At 52.3% G+C, this 19,409-nt stretch overlaps 2 protein-coding genes across 3 annotated transcripts in view; one reads left to right on the top strand and one right to left on the bottom strand.

Moving 5' to 3' along the window:
• The first annotated feature begins 1,368 nt into the window (after window positions 1–1,368).
• Window positions 1,369–5,386, top strand: ALKBH4 (alkB homolog 4, lysine demthylase). The gene is made up of 2 exons (XM_014550118.1): window positions 1,369–1,428; window positions 4,802–5,386. The coding sequence occupies exons 1-2, from the start codon at window positions 1,369–1,371 to the stop codon at window positions 5,384–5,386; spliced, it is 645 nt and encodes a 214-aa protein (XP_014405604.1).
• A 2,799-nt stretch (window positions 5,387–8,185) lies between these two features.
• The window catches only part of ORAI2 (ORAI calcium release-activated calcium modulator 2), a 12,262-nt gene continuing 1,038 nt past the window's right edge, over window positions 8,186–19,409 (bottom strand). Inside the window, exons 2-5 of one of the 2 annotated variants that reach the window (XM_014550135.1) lie at window positions 18,054–18,057; window positions 16,590–16,601; window positions 15,708–15,946; window positions 8,186–11,386 (exon numbers count right to left, since the gene is read on the bottom strand). In XM_014550135.1, the coding sequence (XP_014405621.1) occupies window positions 10,847–11,386; window positions 15,708–15,935 (768 nt within the window). In that variant the 5' untranslated portion in view covers window positions 15,936–15,946; window positions 16,590–16,601; window positions 18,054–18,057 and the 3' untranslated portion in view covers window positions 8,186–10,846. Of the gene's footprint in view, window positions 11,387–13,835; window positions 13,969–15,707; window positions 15,947–16,589; window positions 16,602–18,053; window positions 18,058–19,409 lie in introns of those variants that run through there. The other variant, XM_005879140.1, reaches the window with a different exon arrangement.

The raw sequence follows: 19,409 nt of genomic DNA, 5'->3' as shown, positions 1-19,409 counted from the left end.
GGGGAACGTTGGCTTCCTCCGTCACTGAAGTAAGCAAGCCTCATGTTCGCTTCAAGCTGCCTGGCTGCCGGCCGCCATCTTGGCTGGCAGTTAATTTGCATATCGCCCTGATTAGCCAATGGGAAGGGTAGCGGAGGTACGGCTAATTACCATGTTTCTCTTTTATTAGATAGGATTACCACAAAACTTTTTTTAGAAAGCACCAAAGGTCTGAACTATGTCCGGAACTGACACTCTGGGGGTAGCATCTTCCCAGCATGATGGCTGGGGGATGAGCAAGATGTCTAGGATGATTCCCACTTTTAACATGTCCCATATGAGGCGCCAGAGACAGAGGACATGGTGGTTCAAGATGGGGTGGTAGCAATGCCTAGGGAACATAAAGGGGGAGGAAGCAGAATTGATTGGTTAGGGAGGACCTCAGACTGACGTAGATCTGATAAAATCATGGTCAGCCCAGTGGGGAGCTCCAGAGCAAAGACTGCCCATGAGAGGAAGCCCATGTTGGGCAGAAATGGCCAGGTCCATGCTGGGTCACTGGCTGGAAGCTGCCCGGGATGAAGATGGCCTCTGCTCAGAAACCGAGGCAGGTCCCGGAGGCACTAGAGCAGGAGATTGTCCGCCCAGCTGTCCTCTCAATGGCTGGCAAGTTCTGTTCTTTTTTAAAGGGAAATTCAGGCAGTGCCTCTGGCTGCCACAAAAGAGGGCAGAGCCCAAAGACACCCCCACCTGGACTGTAGAGGGCTTCTCCCCTCTGGCCTTCCAGCATGTGCTGCTCACCCCGGGACGGCCCCAGGACCCCAGCTTTAGGGATAGCATATTTCTCAAACTTCTGGTCTGGGCTGGATCTTTTCACACCATCTTCTCCTTTCATTCTCACAAGGCTGAGGACAGAAGATACCCTACAGTGGCCCAGAAACTGGACTCGCAGGCTGATCCCCAGCCTCTGGCTAGTTCCTTAATTTTGCTGAACCTTGGTCATCTCATCTATAAAATGGAGAACAACAACAAAAAAATGGTTATGCAGATGCTCTTTCCTTTTATGGATGAGGAAAGTGAGGGTCTTTCCCAGGAGGCAGCCCCAAGCAGGGGTTTGGCCCCCCTCTAGGCTTTAGCTGCCTTCCAAAGTGGCTTCAGGGGAGGATGAACCATTGGGCAGGGGCAGCTCCCAAGAGGCCCTCCAGGAGGGCACGCTCCAGTGGCTCCAAGACCCCTGTCTTTCTTTTATAGAAAACACATCGTTTCATTTACTATTCGGACACTGGCTGGGCTGTGGGGGCTGAGGAGTCTGACTTTGAAGGCTGGGCCTTCCCCTTCCCTGGCGTGACACTGATAGAGGACTTCGTGACCCGAGAGGAAGAAGCTGAGATGGTGCAGCTGATGGACCGTGAGCCTTGGAAACTCTCACAGTCTGGACGCAGGAAGCAGGTAGGTTGGCCCAGAGCTAGGGAGGAGGGTCGGGCCTGTCAGAGAGGACAGTGACTTTGCTGGGCCCTTTGGCTCACCTCCTGCTCAGTGCCCTCCTCTTAAGCCATACCAGGGATATGCCCAGCTTACTTGGCCTGCCCACCTTCCCAGGAGAATGCCGTGAGCCAGGACTCTAAGGAAGATGGACCCCCAGCTCTTTCTGCTCTCGCCCAGCTGTCCTCGTGCTGGTGACTGTCAGGGAGGGTTCCTTGAAGGGTGCCAGATGCCTTCTTCTCTCTAAGTTCTCTCCCTGCCAGTTTCATGTATTTTTGGGCCTCCAGGTCCCAGACCTTCTTTGTCCAGGATCTCAGCCCCCTCTTCCTCAGTCCCACTCCTCTCTGTCTGGGTCACTTCTTCCATTCCTCATCTCCAGCAATCCTTGCCCCCACCAGAACCGTGAACCATCCATCCGGCCACCTGTTTGCTTGTTTGTTTGTTTTCAATATATTTTTATTGATTTCAGGGAGGAAGGGAGAGGAAGAGAGAAAGACACATCCATGATGAGAGAATAATCGATTGGCTGCCTTCTGCACACCCTCTACTGGGGATCGAGCCCACAACCTGGGCATGTGCCCTGACCAGGAATTGAACCATGATCTCCTGGTTCATAGGTCGATGCTCAACCACTAAACCACACTGGCCAGGCATCTGGCCACCTTTTCACTTTTCCCCTCCCATCATCTCTCCTTTCCCTGAACTACAGCCAGTTATAGTTATTTCCTTGGGTGCCCCTCGACTTTTTGTGTTTGCTTCATCATACTCTTCCTGCTCAACTACAGCCCTGGTCAAGTCCAGCTTCCCTCTCCCTCGCACCCATGTGCAGCCTGCAGTCAGGTCTCCCCGCTCTGGGCCCTTCTTGCTCCTGCAGTCATACCTACCTCCCCCAGGTCATCACTTTGCTGCTGTTCTTCCAAACCTCTTTTCCCTTCCATTGATGACCTTGCCTCTCTTAGAAAAGAGACATATCTGCACACGTGCCTGCCATGTGTGGGTGCCGTTCTCTTCTCACCTGTGCCCAGGGCTTCTCCAAGGCCCCCTCCAGCTGTGTGCTGGTCCCTTCTACTCAGAAGATCTTGTTCAGCATTGTTCCCCTTTCTCCCCAAGATGAATTTTGTCTCAACTGGATCTTTTCCCCCAGCTCCCAGTAAGCTCCATTTCTCTGCAACAGAATTCCTCAAGAGTTGTTTGTTCTCAATGTTTTTGATTCCTCTCCTCCCGTTCCTGCTTAACCCACTCAAAAACCGCTTCCATCCCTCACCTCCATGCTCTAAACCCAGCAACGGGTTCTCAGGGCTCAGTCCTTGGGCCTCTTTTCTTCCTGCTCCAGACATCCCCTTGCTGATCTTAGTGAGTCATGGCCCTACACACTGTCACTGTATTTTGGACTCCCATGTTCATGTCTCCAGCCCAGGCTTCTAGTTGTCAGACCCTAAACTGAGCTTTGGCTGTTTGCCCATACCCAGGCCCCCTGCATGTCCCCATCATGGCATTCCATCTTCCACCTGTGCAGGCTGGAATCGTGGATCTCTCCAGGTTTCTCTCTTTCTCATTAATTCCTGTCAGTTCATTCTTCCTTCAAAACCTATCTGAAACTGAGAACACCCTCCCCACCACTGCCAACACATGCATCCCAGGGGGTTCCTGGGGCAGCCCTGACCCCTCTTCAGTCAGTTTTCAATAGAGAGGAAAGTAACTCCAGTAACACCTCATCAGATCCTGTCACTACTTTGTTACAAACCCTCTGGGCCTCCCAACTTAAACACAAAGTCCTTACAGTGCTCTGGAAGCTCTGCACGCTGTTGGTCAGCCAGCCTTTGTTTTCACTGCTGCTCTCTGGTGTCAGGCATAGCAGTCACTCCAGCTTCCTCAAAGGCTCCAGCTCCTCGTTCCTGTCCGCTGCACTCCCATGTCAGGCTCTCTGCCTGCTGCTCCTAGCGATGCCCTACAGGAGCCGCTCACCCAGGCACTCAGACATGCTCAGCCTGGAAGGAGGAGTTCCACCAGATGGAGCCACCCTCCACTGGAGGGGAACCAGAGAGGGCAGGAGTCAGCAAATAAATGCTTCCCTCTTCCATACCTCAGGCAAAAATCTGAGGCGTATTATAGACTGTTCCTCCTTTTTTTTTTTCCTCGATAAAAGCCACATACCATAAAATTCACCCATTTAAAATGTACAATTCAGCTCTCGCTGGTTTGGGTCAGTGGATAGAGCATTGGCCTGTGAACTGAAGGTTCCTGAGTTGGATTCTGGTCAAGGGCATATGGCCGGGTTGTGGGCTCAATTCCCAGTTGGGGGTGTGCAGGAGGTAGCCAATCAATGATTCTCTCTCATCATTGATGTTTCTATCTCTCTCTCCCTCTCCTTTCCTCTCTGAAATCAATAAAAATACATAAAAACTAAAATGTACAATTCAGTGGATTGGTTTTTAGTATAGTCACAATGGCAAAGTAGTGCAACCATTACCACTATCTAGTTCTGGAACATTTTTATCCCCCCAAAGGAAACCCATACTCATTAGCAGTCCCTCCCTATTCCCCTGTCCCCTGGCAACCACTAATCTACTTTTTCTGTCTCTGTGGGTTTGGCTATTCTGGACATTTCATGTACTAGTAAATGGGATTATACAATATGTGACCTTTTGTGTCTGGTGTCTCACTTAGCTTAATGTTTTCAGGGCTCATCATTTTGCAGCATATACCCGTGCTTTACTGCCTTTTATGACTAAACTATTCCATTGTATGGATATATTCCCATTAGTTTGTCCATTCATCTGCTGGTAAACACTTGGGTTGTTTCTAGTTTTTGGCCATTGTGAATAGTGCTGCTGTGAACATTCATATTTCTGTGTGGACCTGTTTTCAATTCACTTAGGTATATACCAGGTAGACCTGCCATGTTACGTGATAATTGTTCTTCCTTGTGGCTCTGAGCCCCGGTGCTCCCGCCTTGCTAATGCTGCCTTATGGGCCTTCCCTCCCTTGCTGCTCATTCGTCCCAGTTCTCAACTTCTCGGTATCACCGCCTGGATGCACTACCCGCACAGGGGCCTTTTGTCTCTAGCTCTGCTTTCTCGGGTACCTGGGCTAAGACGTCCCCAACACTTCGTATCCCCTTCCCTGCATTATTATTTCCCTTAGCATTTACAGCCATCTGATGTCTCCTGTTTATGTATATCTTTGTGGTGTTGGCCTCTTCCTACTGGAATGTCAGACCCGTGAAGTCAGACATTTTTCTTTTTTTGGTCACTGTGATTGAATTCTTTAGACCTAGTGTGTGATAACATTTCTGTAAACTCAGACATTTCTCTACTTCCTTTTTGTCCTCATACTTTAGGACTATGGTCCCAAAGTCAACTTTCGGAAACAAAAGCTCAAGACTGCTGGCTTCCAAGGCCTCCCCAGCTTCAGCCGGGAGATAGTGCGGAGAATGGGCCTCTACCCCATCCTGGAGGACTTCCGGCCCGTGGAGCAGTGTAACCTGGACTACTGCCCAGAACGGGGCTCAGCCATCGATCCCCACCTGGATGACACCTGGCTGTGGGGGGAGCGGCTAGTGAGCCTCAACCTCCTGTCCCCCACCGTGCTGTCCATGTCCCGGGAGGCGCCTGGCAGCCTACTGCTCTGCCTGGCCCCATCCGGCTTCCCGGAAGCTCTGGAAGGTGTGATGGCCCCTAGTAGGTCCGTCCTGTGCCAGGAGGTGGAGGTGGCTGTCCCCTTACCCCGCTGCTCTCTGCTTGTGCTCACCGGAGCCGCACGGCACCAGTGGAAGCATGCCATCCACCGCAGACACGTCGAGGCCCGCCGTGTGTGTGCCACCTTCAGGGAGCTGTCGGCCGAATTCTGTCCTGGTGGGAGGCAGCAAGAACTTGGGCAGGAGCTCCTGCAAATCTCTCTCTCCTTTCAGGGGAGACCCATGTGAGCCGCCTTCCTGGGGACAGGAGCTGGCACTGGGCCTGGCCCGGGGTGCCGGCTCCAGACTTGACCCTTTGCCAGGCTTGAAGGGGGAGCCCAGCACAAGTGTCTTCCTTCCCAGCTCATTAGGTTTTTCAGCGAAGACTGCTGACACCCTGACGCCATGGCAGCATGAACCCTGCCGGGAACTGGTTTTGATGGGGATGTGTCTCAGGTCAGTCCCCTTTGAGCTGCACTATGGCCACTTGTTTGGGTTAATTTGTCACAGTTTGACGAAGTGGCATAATTTGAGTTTTAAAAACTTTGGAATCACTTAAAACCATTTTCTCCTTTATCCATTTGTCTCAGCGAGGTTTCCCGGTGCCCCACCCTGTAGTCCCTCCATTTGGGTAGCGTGCCAGATCAGAGATGGATTGGTAGAAGATCTGAGGCTATTACTGTGTCAGATTTCAGAGCTGGTGACAGTTTCTGAGTCAGGCTCTGCCTGGGTCATGCTTGACCCAGACTTGGGGTGCAGGATGCAGCAAGGAGAGGGAAATCTCCTGAGAGATTTAGCCCACACATAGGAAAGCAGGAACCTAAAATACAGGGCGGGCCGGCTGGTGTCCAGCTGGGCAGCAGTAATGCAGAGCCCTCCCTCGGCCTGGTGGCACTCATGAGGAAGCTCCCAGATTTTCCTCATAGCCCAACCCACCTCCGCCCACGTAATGATGTTAAAAAGTGGGGAAGGTCTCTTCAGCTCCCAGGATAGTACAAGGTGGTTCACTGGCTGGTGCTGTGTGTGGTGCTCACCTCGATGGGTGGCTGCCCCTGTGCACCTGTGGCCGGGCGTGCAGGCTGTGGAGGTGGAGGGAGATGGCAATGTTCCCTGGGTCTGCATGGCCAACCCTCTCTCCTGTTGCTTATGTGACAAAATACACTCAGCTCCATTCAGCTCACCCGCCCCATGCTGGGAGCCAGACTTGAAGGACCAGTGCCCCAGCCTGGAAAGTTTCATGGTCGGCACTGGTCTTCATAGTCACTCTGGAGCTTTTGAGAGCAGGCAGGCTGGGGGAGGCACTGGCCACCGCACTGCCCATGAAGTGGTGTCATAGTTGCTGAGCCACTTGCTTGCTCTGGAGAATGCTGTGAAGACCCAGTGGACAGGCTGTGTGGGCATCTAGTGGCTACTGGGTGGGGGTCGGTGAGCTCCCAGATGCCTTAACTGCTGTTTCCCGGGTCAGCTCACTCAGTAGGAGGGTGGAGGACAGCTTCTTCTCATCCTCCGGAAATTCTGTATCTTTGTTACTAATGATGAGGCCCAGAAATCAGGATTTTAAAGATTCCCAGGTGATTCTCATGTGCAGCCAAGGTTGAGAACCACTGTGCTATGTGGAGACCGTCAGGCCCCAGGTGCTCACCGTCTCACCTAAGCACCCACTGCCCATGGGGTGGGGCCAGGCTGGGTGCTTCCTCCAGAGCTGCTCTTGGGCACCAGTGCAACTGCTGTCCTGTGTTTCTGAAGGGCTGATCCCAGCAGCCACAGCCTGGGGCACAACGTCTGCTTCACCCCGTATTTTAGGTAGCTTTCCTGCTTTCCTTCAGCACCGGATGCTTGTCTGTGCTAATGCTCTTACAGTCTCAGACTAGAAGGCTGTATGGGAAGATACTAATACGGAAGCATCCAGTCCAAGGGGGGTTCCTGCAGCGCCCTCTTCCAGAGTAAGTTGGGGGAGTCTACTGGCATTCCTCAGCCTGCACTGAGGAAACTTGGGGCTGGTTCCTGTTCACAGGGTTGGGGAGTGAGGCCCAGGTTGGTCCTAACGGGGGGGCTGAGCTCAGTCCAGGGAGGACCCTTGGTTATTTCTGCTGAGACTTGTGCAGAAACTGCCTGTACCTGTCTGCATGTTTTAAATGGGCCTAGAGCGGAGTCTAGGCTCAGTCCAGTCCCACCTTACCCTGCTGGGCCCTGTCCAGGGCTCTGTGGACGCTACCCCTCAACCTTCTGGAAGCATCTGAGTCAGGAGTGAGTGTCTCTCAGCAGGTCAGCTGAACGGTAAGTGGGCCTGGCCACGGGCTTGCTAGGCTTGCTGGGGAAATGGTCTACAGAGTCAGTTTGCTGCCCCTGAGCTCTGTCCAGAGCCCAGGCCTTTGGTGCCACGGGGCCTGAGGAGTCCTCCCTCCGGGCTGCAGAGGCAGTCTGGCCCCCTGTATTGGCAGAACTTTCCCTATAGTGGTGTCACCTGCTTTGCCTGCCTAATTCCTAGGACTGTCTGGCTTAAAGTGCCAGAAAATTAATAATGGACAGAAATTCTTTCCTAGAAGGGCCTCTACCTCATTGGGCAACTATTACAAAACAGAAAATCTGGGAGCTTCTTTGTGAGTGCCACCAGGCCAAGGGAGGGCTCTGCATTACTGCTGCCCAGCTGGACACCTGCCTCAGCCCAGAGCCACAGGTTCCTGGGGTTGGAGAAAGCCCAGAGGGACCAGCGCTTCAGTGGCTCCTCTCCGGGGGACTTCAAGCTGACCCTGTCCAGATTGCTCTGCTGGCACTCAGCTATACCTGGGGCTGCCCCTTGCGGTGTTTCTGGAAAGGGAAGGGAAGCTGCCAGGCAGAAGGGCCCCACTAGGTGGGAGCCTTGTGGCACGACTGGGTCCAAGTCCCCTGTCTGTCTATTCCAGAGAAGTCTCTGACCTGGGAAGCCTATTAGGACACTGGCGGTGATCACCAAATAGGAGGAAGCAGGAGGGGCTTAAGGATCCAGGATGCAGCAGACACCAGGGAAGGACCAGCAGCTATCACAGCATTCCACCCAGACAGAAAGAGCAGTGTGTAGCTTGTTTATTCAGTTCAATCCAGGGCAACTTTTAAAAATCCATATACAGGACTGTGGTCTGTACACCGTACATGACCTACACAGTGTCATGCATAATGAGCTAATCACAAGACAGATAGGACTACAGATGAACCCTGTCCGCTCAGCTTCTGTGATTTTATCCTCCACAGACCTTCCTAGAAGACACTAAAATATGTTCTGCCCCCCCAGTTTCTAAAATAGAAACACTTCAGTTTTGATACTTCTGGTCAGGTACTAAATGGAGACTGTGTTCCACTTTGGAACGGGCCTCAAGTATTTGCAGGCATTTGTTTTACGAGCACCAGGAAGGCTCTGCTCAGAGGGAAACAGGGCAAGCCCACGCTGCCCCGGGGCGGCCCATGGCTCCTCCCCATGGAGAGGCCTGTACTGGAACAGTCCACAATCTCTTTAAACCTCCGGAATCCGAATTTCTAGCCTGTAATTTGCCAGCCCCTCCCCTAAACTGCCCTGCAGAGTTGTTCCTGCAGCTCCAATGTGTAGCTTATCCTCCATCTCCAGACAAGCTCCGCCGCTACCCTGAGGTGGTCCTTCCCCCACCCCGCCCATCACCAGTCCCCAGACTCACTGTCATCTCTGTTCCCACAGAAATTCTTTGCCTCATGTCTCTAGAAAGGCTGGAGCTGGGAAAGCGCTCTGGATGAGAACAGGAAATAACAGGAACGTTCATCTCCCAGTTTGAACGTGGTATGTGGCACTGTCATTGTGCACCTCGTATCTGACCTTGTTGTGGTCAGGCCGAAAGCTCTGCCCGTGGATCAGGCATAATGGGCCCCCACTGGCACTGGGGGTGTGCTTTCCAGTCTGGGGAACATGGGACTCTGTGGCCCTGGCACACTTGGGGCAGCGGTACCAAATGGCCCAGGAAAGTGGCAGCAGGAGTGAGCTCAGCATGACCCCTCAAAAGGCTCAGGCCAGAGGAAGAGCTTGCCTGCTCCCAGCTAGTTTTGTCACTGCCAGGTCACTAAGTGGCTGTCTTGCAGTGATGCTGACATTCTTTTGCAAAGCAAACACATTAAACCAATTAAGCCTTTTCAACAAGACTGTGGGAAAGAGGAAACATGCACTAGAGAGCAAGCAAGTCAGGACAGATGTCTGCAGAAGGTACAGGGGACACGCCCTTTAGAAGACGCCAGGCCTCTTCTCTGGCCTGGAGGACACCATGTCCAGGCTCCCCGTAAGTGTCACCAGTCAGCATTTCAGAGTTACAGGTTGAGGTTTATGCTCTCACCAGTAGGTCACATTCCCAGAAACTTCAGCCAGGCCACCCAGATCCCACAGAGATATTAGGCTGTGGATAGAAATGTCATCAGAGCATGAAGTCCAATGAGGAAATGGCCTCCTTCTCCAGTTGGCTGCCAGCCAATGTGGTAAAGGTGGTTTTTAGAAGCAGCTTGGGGTATAGCATGCTCACACGTAAGCTGAGCTGTAGCCTGTATGTGAACAGCCCAAGAACACGAGCTAGGGCAACCAGAGCCCATGCTGCGCACGGCAGTAAATGCGCCGGCTGTGGCTGAGAGGCTGGGGCCCAGGGGGAAGCATGATGTGGGGTTGTGCATTCTCTGCATTTGTTCCATCTCATGAGCAAGACCCACATTTGGCCAGGGCTGGCCCTTGGTGCTACCACCCCTAGACCAGACCAGGCCAACAGCCTTGTCTAGATAGCACGTCCCCCAAGCTGCCCCTCTGCTGCCAGGCACCATGGGCAGCAGGGAGATGGGCAGGCTCTGCCACCTGAGCAAATGCCCCTGGCCTTCTGGGACCAGAGCCTGGAGGATCAGGCTCAGAGGGCATTCTGTGGCCAAGAGATGTAGGCCTCTGGACTGTGGGCTCTTCCCAACTTGGTAGCCTTGCTGGGTCAATGTGGCCAGGGCTCCAGGCTGGCTGGGAAGAAAGAATTTGAGCCCAGTGTGCTTTGGAGTACCCCTTAGTTAACAGCCTCCTCAAGTAGGCTGCCCCCAGACATGCCTCCCCAACTCTGCTCCACTCGTGGAAGTCTCCCCCGGGCCCTGACAAATCTGCCTCCTCCTGGAGTACCCATACCTGCTGGGCTGACATGTGCCCCAGGCTCCTGCCTTGCCCTCAAGCCAGGCCACCCAACCCCCTGCAGAGCAGGGGAGGGAAGCACCAGGCCCAGCAGTAATCCTGTGCCCACCTAACTGCCACAATTTCCACTGAATCACAGCAGGCTGGTACTATCAAATGTGCCACCCGGCTGCCAGGCAGTGCACCTGAGGCGTCATGGGCAATCCTCTGAACTCCCAGCCCTACCTCCCCTGACTCCCCGGCCTCCGCCAGGCTCCCTGCACTGCTGGCCACTCCTTCCCCATCTCTGAGATGACCACAGTGCTGGAGCCCTGCCTGAGTCCCCAGGACCAAGGACTCAGCCTTTCTTTGCCCTAAGCTCTTTGCAACAGAATCAGTCTCTTGTTTAAGGATTTCCATTTTCTGAGGGAAAATGAGCTGGATTTTACGGCATTAAGACAGGAGTAAAACTTTGGTGTTGAACTATCTGGCAGTGTCTAGGCAGCCTCATGGCAATTTACATTTTTAAAATTCCCTCAAAAGCAGGCTGTTTCTGTTGGCTCCCAGCCCCCAGGGGAGTCTCGCCCTTACACGACCTGCAGGCTGCGCTCGTGCCCATCCAGCTGCACCTTGAGCTTGTGCAGCTCCTCGATCTCGCGGTTGTGCCGCTCGGTCTTGTGGCGCACCAGCGAGCGGTAGAAGTGGATGGTGAAGACCACGAAGATGAGACCCACGGGCACCATGATGATGGTGGACACGAGGGCGGCCTGCCAGCCTGTGTGGCCACTGGGGCCGGGTGCAGGGCCGGGCTGGTGGCGTGCATCCACAGGCAGGAACTTGATCCAGCAGAGCAGCACGACCTCAGCCAGGAAGAGCAGGATGCCGAGTACGGTGGAGAAGCCCCAGGCCAGCTCAATGTAGGGGTGCATACGCTCATGCGGCGACTCGCTGATGGAGTTGAGGTTGTGGATGTTGCTCACGGCCTCCACGTTGGGCAGGATGCACGTGCTGATGAGCAGGGCGAAGAGGTGCACGGCCACCAGCACCGTTGTGCAGGCACTGAAGGCGATGAGCAGGGGCGGTGGATACTGGTACTGCGTCTCCAGCTGCACCTCCACCATGGCCACCTGCAAGGCAGAGCGGATGCTGCTGGGCTGGGCAAGCACCTTCCAGGCCCTTGCAGAGCACAGGACACTCTTTGCTGCTCAACTGTTTTGAACTTGCCTTTTTTTCTGATTCGCTAAAGAGATCTCACGGAGAAAAAATCTAACGGTACAGAGAGACTAAAGAAGCACCAAGCGGGCGAGTCACCCTCCAGGTGCCTTCCAGACACGGGATGTGTGGTGTATCTGAGGTGCCAAGCTATGAGCCAGGGCGCATGTGGCTTTGCTATTGATATCAGAGCCAGGCTGCAGTGTGGCTTAGCTGCAAAAAAACCCCCCTGTTGTTTTAAAAATAAAAACAGACCTTTTAAAAGGTAAAAAAACACAGAGGCTCCTGATGGTGCCCAGACTCAGAGCTGCAAACCCAGACAGCCTCACACAGACCACAGGGTGCACCTCTCAGCTGACACCAAAAGCCAGAGAGAGAAACTGCATCTATATCTAAAGGCCAGAAATGGTGATGGACATGAGGGCCATGCGAGGAGGGGCAGCCGTGGGAAGGAGGGTGGGCTGGGAAGAGTGAGCTGAATCGTCATCCACAGTCACAGGATGCCAACAGGTAACGTCCAAAATGGATAAAGAAACAGAGTCTCCAAATGTCATTTGGAACCAAGAAGACTGAGAAAGCTGCAAGAGGCTGCCTCTGGGAGTGGAGAATACGGGTAGGGCTGCTGGGATTGTTACAAGTCACAGTGTAGCTGGCTCTGGAGCAGCACGGAGTGTTGGGCGCACCCACCATGTGTAAGTGGACTCAAACCCATGTTCAAGGGTCAACTGTATTTAATTTCTAAACTATGTACGTGTAATAAATGATAAAAGTTATTTTTTAAATGAAAGGGGAAAAAACAGACACAGAGGGAACCAGAAAAAGCCCCCGCTTATCTCTGTAGCAGTGAACGCTTATAGCCATTTAGGTAGTACATGCTCACCCCAGGCCCTACGTGGCTTTCAAACTACAGACAGCAACACATTCCTGCCTCTGCCCCTGCCAGGTCAGACCCCATCCATTCAGAATAGCGCCCTCTGAGGCCCAGCACCCTACCGCCCACCATCCCAGCACTCAGCCCTGTGGACCTCCCCAGTGGAGGGTTTAGTCCAGGCCCAGTAGGGCTCTGGGGCTCACCAAGGGCCTTCTCCCGGGTACTCGAAAGTATGAAATCAGACCAGGAAGGGAGTGGGGTGGGGCAGAAAGAGAGAAGCCAGAGGAAGGTTTTTCCACCCACTGTGTTTGCCTCCTAGATCTGAGTCATCCCTGTTTTTTAAAAATTAACAAGAGCCCAGCTGGTGTTGCTCAGTGGTTGAGCATCGACCTATGAACCAGGAGGTCACGATTCAATTCCTAGTCAGGACCCATTCCCCAGTTATGGGCTCAATCACCAATAGGGGGTGTACAGGCGGCAGCCGATCAATGATTCTCATCATTGATGTTTCTATCTTTCCCTCTCCCTTCCTCTCTGAAATCAATAAAATATATATGTTCAATTAATAATAAGGATGTCACAACTTCTAGCAACTACCACCTCTCAGAGTGAGCACCTCATCCCCTCGGTGGAGATGGCACATGTGGTAGTTAAAAAGAAGATACAGCAGTCCTAGTGGACCATACCTGAACAGAAACCCAGCAGTAAATACTGCTCCAAAAAGGTAGTAGCCCATGACAGAAGCTGAAGGGTGGTCTTTTCTCTGTGCCCCTGTGGCCTGGGTAGGCTCTGGCCCAACAAAAGGATGTTGTAAACCACAGAGGGCACCGAGATAAGAAACAAAGACGATTAAAAGGCCTACAAGGAAGCAGTTGTATTCTGCCTCAAGAGGAGAAAAAGCCAAAAGGCCATTTTTCATTTTGTTTATATAAAGAGTAGGTTTCAGATCACTGGTTCTCTGTGTTAGAAGAATAAACATGAAGAAATAAGCTTAAGGTTGGGCATAAGTACTTATTGTTTTGCAATTCTAATTAGGGAATACATAGTATAAAGAGGGGACTCCACCTAGCAAACTGCCTATTTTCATTTGTGCATGTCCCTGCCCTTATTTGGCCATGGCCAAATGCTATCTGAGGATCTGTATTGGTCACTTCTTCCTCCCAAGCTGCACCACAGCCTGAATGGTTATCTGATTTACTGGTCTATTAATCTGCCCTTGACTTGGCTCCATGCTGTTTCACTGCGATGGCGGAATCTCGGTGCATGTTAGGCTGGGCAGCCTCCCTGAGAGGGACCTCCTAGAAGAGAAGGCAAGGGCACCGTGTGGCTTCTAAAATGTATCCCCAGGCTGCTTAATGAAGCACCTGCTGGTACACAGTAGATATTCCCTAAATGCTGAAGAAATGAATTACTACTGGGAAGTATGACCGCCATTGCCAAGCGAATGAGAGCACTCCGGGGCCCACTGTTCTCATCCTGAGACCACGTCATACCTTTGCAGGCTGCCAGTACATCTCAGACTCCTCCTCCGGAAGTCACTCGGTTTGATAACTTTATTCAAGGGCTAGTTTTCAAATTTTGAATGAGTGGTTCTAAAGCCTTCAACTTGGATGAGTATTTTGTTGGCTGGAAAACAGGAAAGCTGCCCTAAGTTTGGAAATACAAATGTTTGGAAGGCCAGGGTCTATAAGACAGCTGCAGACAGGAAGCGATTTCCCAGACCCAGGCCCCACACAGAAAGGAAACTGTCTCACTGCATCATGTTGTGTAAGACTAACCAGAGTTCGTTTCCCAAAGTGAAATACGTACAGGTGAGCAAAATGTAATGCAATACTGTATTTCTTCTGTGGTGTAGAAAACACGCTCTAATTTTAATAGTGATGTTTAAACTTCTCACACACATTCCTTAAAACTAAGCTTGAGAAAATTCTGTATTTTTTTAATGTGTGGTTTTTTTAATTGATTTCAAAGAGAGGAAGGGAGAGGGATAGAAACATCAATAATGAGCCTAGCTGGTTTGGTTCAGTGGCTAGAGCATCGACCTGCGGACTGAAAGGTCCCCGGTTAGATTCCGGTCAAGGGCACATGCCCGGGTTACAGGCTTGATCCCTAGTAGGGGGAGTGCAGGAGGCAGCCAATCAATGATTCTCTCTCATCATTGATGTTTCTATCTCTCTCTCCCTCTCCCTTCCTCTCTGAAATCAATAAAAATATATTTTAAAAAAAGGAAAGAAACATCAATGATGAGAGAGAAGCAATGATCGGCTGCCTCCTGCACTCCCCCTACTAGGGATCGTGCCCTGATCTGATCGTGCCGTGACCTGGTTCATGGGTCAAGGCTCAATCACTGAGCTACAGTGGCTGGACAAAATTTTGTCTTCTTAATGTGATGGAAACCACAGGAAGAAAATCACTATGAGCCAAAGTTGTGCACCATGTAATTGCACACTTTTGTAATTATGTTTAAGAAAACACAAGACCTAAATAAGCCTAAACCCAAATTTATTGCCTCTCAGTTTGGTGACCTCTGCCTCACTCTGTATGAAGTCATGCCCTGACTGTGTAGGGTGTCATTTTTCCAAAGGTGGCCCTACCGATGACCAAGCAGGCCCTTGTCAGAGGAATGACCACAGTGGCTCACCCTGACAGCTTTTTATTTTCTGCACTGCCAATTTGACAACTGAGGCTCTGGACTACCGAAAAACAGCAACTATCTTTACATAAAAAATAAACCCCTGCTTCCGGCCCAATAGGACCTCTGAACATACAACAGAGAGAGGTTGCCGCAGCCCCAAGAGTGTGACTCCTGACATCTGCATCCTCAGGGCAATTCCCTAAAGGGATGTGGGTTGAGGGCTTTAGAGTCAACAGTGCCCTCAGTTTTGCCTGAGACGGACTCTTGTCCTCGCTTGTCTTGGGGATGACTCAGAAGGAAAGCCACAGGTGGGCAGCTGGGAGTGAGGCCAGAGGCTCTGATTAGTCACCCTGGAGGCCACATTTGGGGGCATCTGCACCCCAATTGGGCTACACTGCATAAACCCAAATCAATCCACAGTTCCTGAGATGAGCAGATGTGGGTACTTTTCTCCAGGAAATCTAAAGCTATTTTAATTACCACCCTAACTTCCTGGCCAGGCAAACACTTATATGTGAATGTGAGAGTGGCTCTTTCTGTGGGCTCTGAGGCTTGGGAACTCCCCTGTATGCCCAGCAGCCCCTCTGGTTGACAGAGCAGTCACAGTCACCTTGGAGGAGATGGGATGTGGGGAAACTTCCTAATGGTCCATCCTGGCTGCCAGTAGGGCCCAGAGGGAGTGCCAGAGCCCATTTTGCAAGCCATGTTCCCACCAAGTGTTTGCACTCACCATGGCAAAGCCTGAGAGGAGAGCGGAGGTGCGGCTGGAGGCTTTCAGTTTGGCCCTGCTCAGGTAGAGCTTCCTCCAGGAGAGGGCCTGCACGGAGTGGTGGTTGGAGGTGACCAGTTCTAGGTAGCTGCGGCGGACCCAGTCCCGGTAATCCATGCCCTTGTGGCCAGGCTCAGGGCAGGCGGGGGTGGAAGGGTCCACAGGCACATTGAGCTCAGCACTCATCATGGGAGCCAGGCTGGGGGCAAGAGAGAGACACACTCAGGTATCCCAAAGGGTTCCTGGGGCCTGGAAAACCCAGTTTATCTTCTCTGGGGCCCCTGTATACACCCTACACTAGCGCCATGGGGGCCAGCGGTGTGTGAGTGGGGGGCCTGGTCTCTGATGCAGTCCCCACACATGGACCATTTATAGGAGAGGAGGCTCAGGAGTGCATTTCCAAGAACCACCACAGTGTTCAACACTGTTCTCACCATCCCGAGCTCAGAAGGGTTCCAGCTGAGTGTGGCTCTGGGTGAATGGAATTCCAATGTTGGCCAAGAGCACCTAACACCGTCCTCCAAGTTGCACCTATCTTTAGGGAGTAAGGAGCTGTGGCATTTAGAAAGATGCTAGGACCTCAAGTTACCAAGTCTGGATTTGACCCGACTGTGTGATGCTGAACATGACACCTGACCTTGATCATCTTCAAATGAGGACATCCCCACCCTACAGGGCTCTGAACAAGATAAAGGACCTGTAGACTCAACTGCTTTTCAATGTCCAGGTGTCAATGTGAAATACACCTTTCGAGGCAGCTGCTAGTTTCTCAAATCCAACTTAAATCTTATTTTTTTATAAACCCTCCTGTGGGGGGCTGACTTTCAATAGATCAAAGCGAAGGAGCTGCTCTGCTATATACAAAACTCCCACCCAGAAGTAGGTCGGGAACAACGTACAATGTGCGTTGCATGCCGGCCAAGAAGGCAGCCCCTTTCTGGCTGTGCCCCAGTTCACCCGAGGAGGGGCTCTCCCCACAGGACCCCATCCCCACGGCAGCCAGCTGGGTGCCCATGTGGCTGCTGGGGACCGGCCATGGGAGGGCAACCGAGGCTTGGAGGAGCTGCCTTTCATTCTGCCGGGGCGGGATTCACTTAGAGAGGTTGAGTCAATCCCACAGATGGCTCCTTCGCCAAGCCCATACACCAAATGTCTAAACCGGCAGTTCCAACTTAATTTTAATCACGGTTCACCCAAAAATACTTGGTTTATATACCTAAAGTACAGCCACATCCAGGCTGCAATGGAAACTTTTAACAAAATGAAAAATTAAATCTAACTGACAACGAGAATGTTTTATAAAGAAACTAGAGGCCCAGTGCACGAATTCGTGCATGGGTGAGGCCCCACCTCCTGGTCCCCATCGAACTCCCAGTGGAGGGGACAATTTGCATATTAGCCTTTTATTATATAGGATGGAGACTGGAGACCCCTGGAGTTATCCCAGGAAGACATCTGGTGAGACAATAACACAGAATGAAGATCAGAAGGACTGATTTGTCAAGATTTGTGAATTTAAACCCAAATCTCCACTAATCCAAATAGGGATTGGTGGTCTCCTGTGGCCCAAGGGGCTAGCCTGTTTGGCAGCATGCTGGGATCAGATCTAATTACTCTGCAGGACAAGTTTCAAGGACACAGGCACCTCACAGCTCAGTTAGCATCAGATATTAACTTGTACATTTAGGCCCTGATAGGCCTCATGAAAAGCCTGCTTAAGGCGATTACAAACAGATAAGGGTTTCTGGATCCCAGGGAGCATGGCCAGGGATGTGGGGGGCAGGGGGAGTCAGGGGTGTTTACCAGTGTCAGCAGCTGAGAAAATGCCCCAAACCTGATCCATCCATGCCAATCTCTAAAAGGGTTTCATGGGAAGGTCCTGGAAGTTGGAAGAGCTCTGTTTTGGGGTGCCTTCCTCTTTGTTCACGCCAGGCTATGGAGACCAGCTTTTACTGGCCAATAGGACCCTGGGGAACAGTTCTGTGCTCTTCCACTCCTGCCAGAGATGTCAATTACTAGGATGCCTACTTGGCAGCATCACTGCCCCTTGCCCACGTCTGCAGCAGCAGGACTACTTTCAAGTACTTTAATAACTGGAAGGTCCCTTCCCTGGGGGAGAACACAGAGGAATGTTGCTCACTAACCAATCCCTTGGCTAGCTCCAAATAATGTAGGATGGCATCACTTGGAAATGCACTTTTCTTTCATTTTCCCACATGTAACAGAAGTGGGCCTAAAGGTATGATAAAGACTGTGTACTGCATGTGGAGGGGTAGAAGGCACAACCTTTGCCCCCCCTCAGAGTATCCGTCTCTCCATCCAACATCCTGCATCGCAGAGATGTTTACGGGGCCCTAAAGTAAGACAGCATTTGGTATTTAGGCATCAAACATGAAGAGGGCAAGAGCCCTGTGAGTTCCTGTGCCCAGTGGGGAACAAGATAAGGGGTGATTCTCATTCGATGAGCTAAATGCTTTAGTGGAGGGGGTGAGAGGGCCTAGGGAGCAGAGGAGGTGCTGGCTGCCTCAGTTTGGGCAGGCAGAAGGTCCCTTCTAGGGAGCAAGGATAGGGGATAAGGACATAGGTAGTGAAGGCAATATTGGCAAAGAGGGACTCTCCCTCAAAGACAAGATGCTACCCACATGGGAGGGCTCTGAGAGGCAGGGGAGCATGGCAGAAGGACTGGCTGCAGAGGGGGGTCAAGGAAATGGGGGAGGGGGCAGGACGCAGGGAGTACTGGGGCTCAGGGCAGCCCAGGGTGTGTGACTGCTGGGCTTGCTCTGGCAGGGCACAGTATGGATCATGGAAGAAGCTAATGAGGGAAACAATCTGGTATCAGCCTGGTCTGTGTGCCACATGAAATGGCAGAAGGGCCTGGTAGCCTCCAAAAACACAGAGGTAAGTATGGGGTGAAGAAGAGGGAAGTTCTGGGGCCATCAGTGACCAGGGGCTGGGCTCAAGTTCCAGAGTGGAGATGGTGGCCTCCTGGGAGTGGTCAGGGCAGTCCCAGCAGCCCAGTGATCATCCTCGGAGTGGCAGGGGTGGGAAGGAAGGGCTGTGTGTCTGCTTGGAGCCTGGGTCCTGAAGATAGAGAAGCCACTTCCTGCAAAGGGAGCAGCCCAGACCTGATTCAAATCCATCCTGTCCCTGCCAGCCCCACTGTCCTCCCTTACGCCAGGTGTCCCCTGCCCGAGGGGGGGGGGGGCAGAGTCTGGTCCTCACACTCAACTGGGGCAGGGAGGGGGGGTAGGGTGGGGCAAGATGGAGCCGACATTTCAGTCAGGTGGCAGGGGCTCTCCTGGTGGAACCTGGAAGGGTTTGTTTATTTCTATAAAAGGGAAGTCAGAAAAGGAGGTTTAGTACACTAACTGGGACTCTCTCTACATTAGCTACCGTCCTTGGCAGGCCTGATTAAACACATCCAGGGGTGGGTTTGGGGTTTGCCCATCTTAACTTCCTTTAAGCATATGGAGCGTGAGCAATGGTGAGTGCCCCGCAGAAACGTCTGTTTCTCATTCTCTCTGTCTTTGTCACACCTGCGGGGGACGGAGGCCCAGCAGTCCCACTGGGGTCTCCCAGAAGAGTCCATCTGCATCTCCGTCCTCCCGCCAGGGAAGCCCCAGACGCCGCAAGACCGGACTCGGCCCGCGCCCCCGACTTGCC

The sequence above is a fragment of the Myotis brandtii genome, unplaced genomic scaffold (genome assembly GCF_000412655.1).
Source record: "Myotis brandtii unplaced genomic scaffold, ASM41265v1 scaffold583, whole genome shotgun sequence".
NCBI lineage: Eukaryota > Metazoa > Chordata > Mammalia > Chiroptera > Vespertilionidae > Myotis > Myotis brandtii.
The sequence above is the reverse complement of the archived record's forward strand: the minus strand, read 5'-3'. Positions and strand labels throughout refer to the sequence as shown.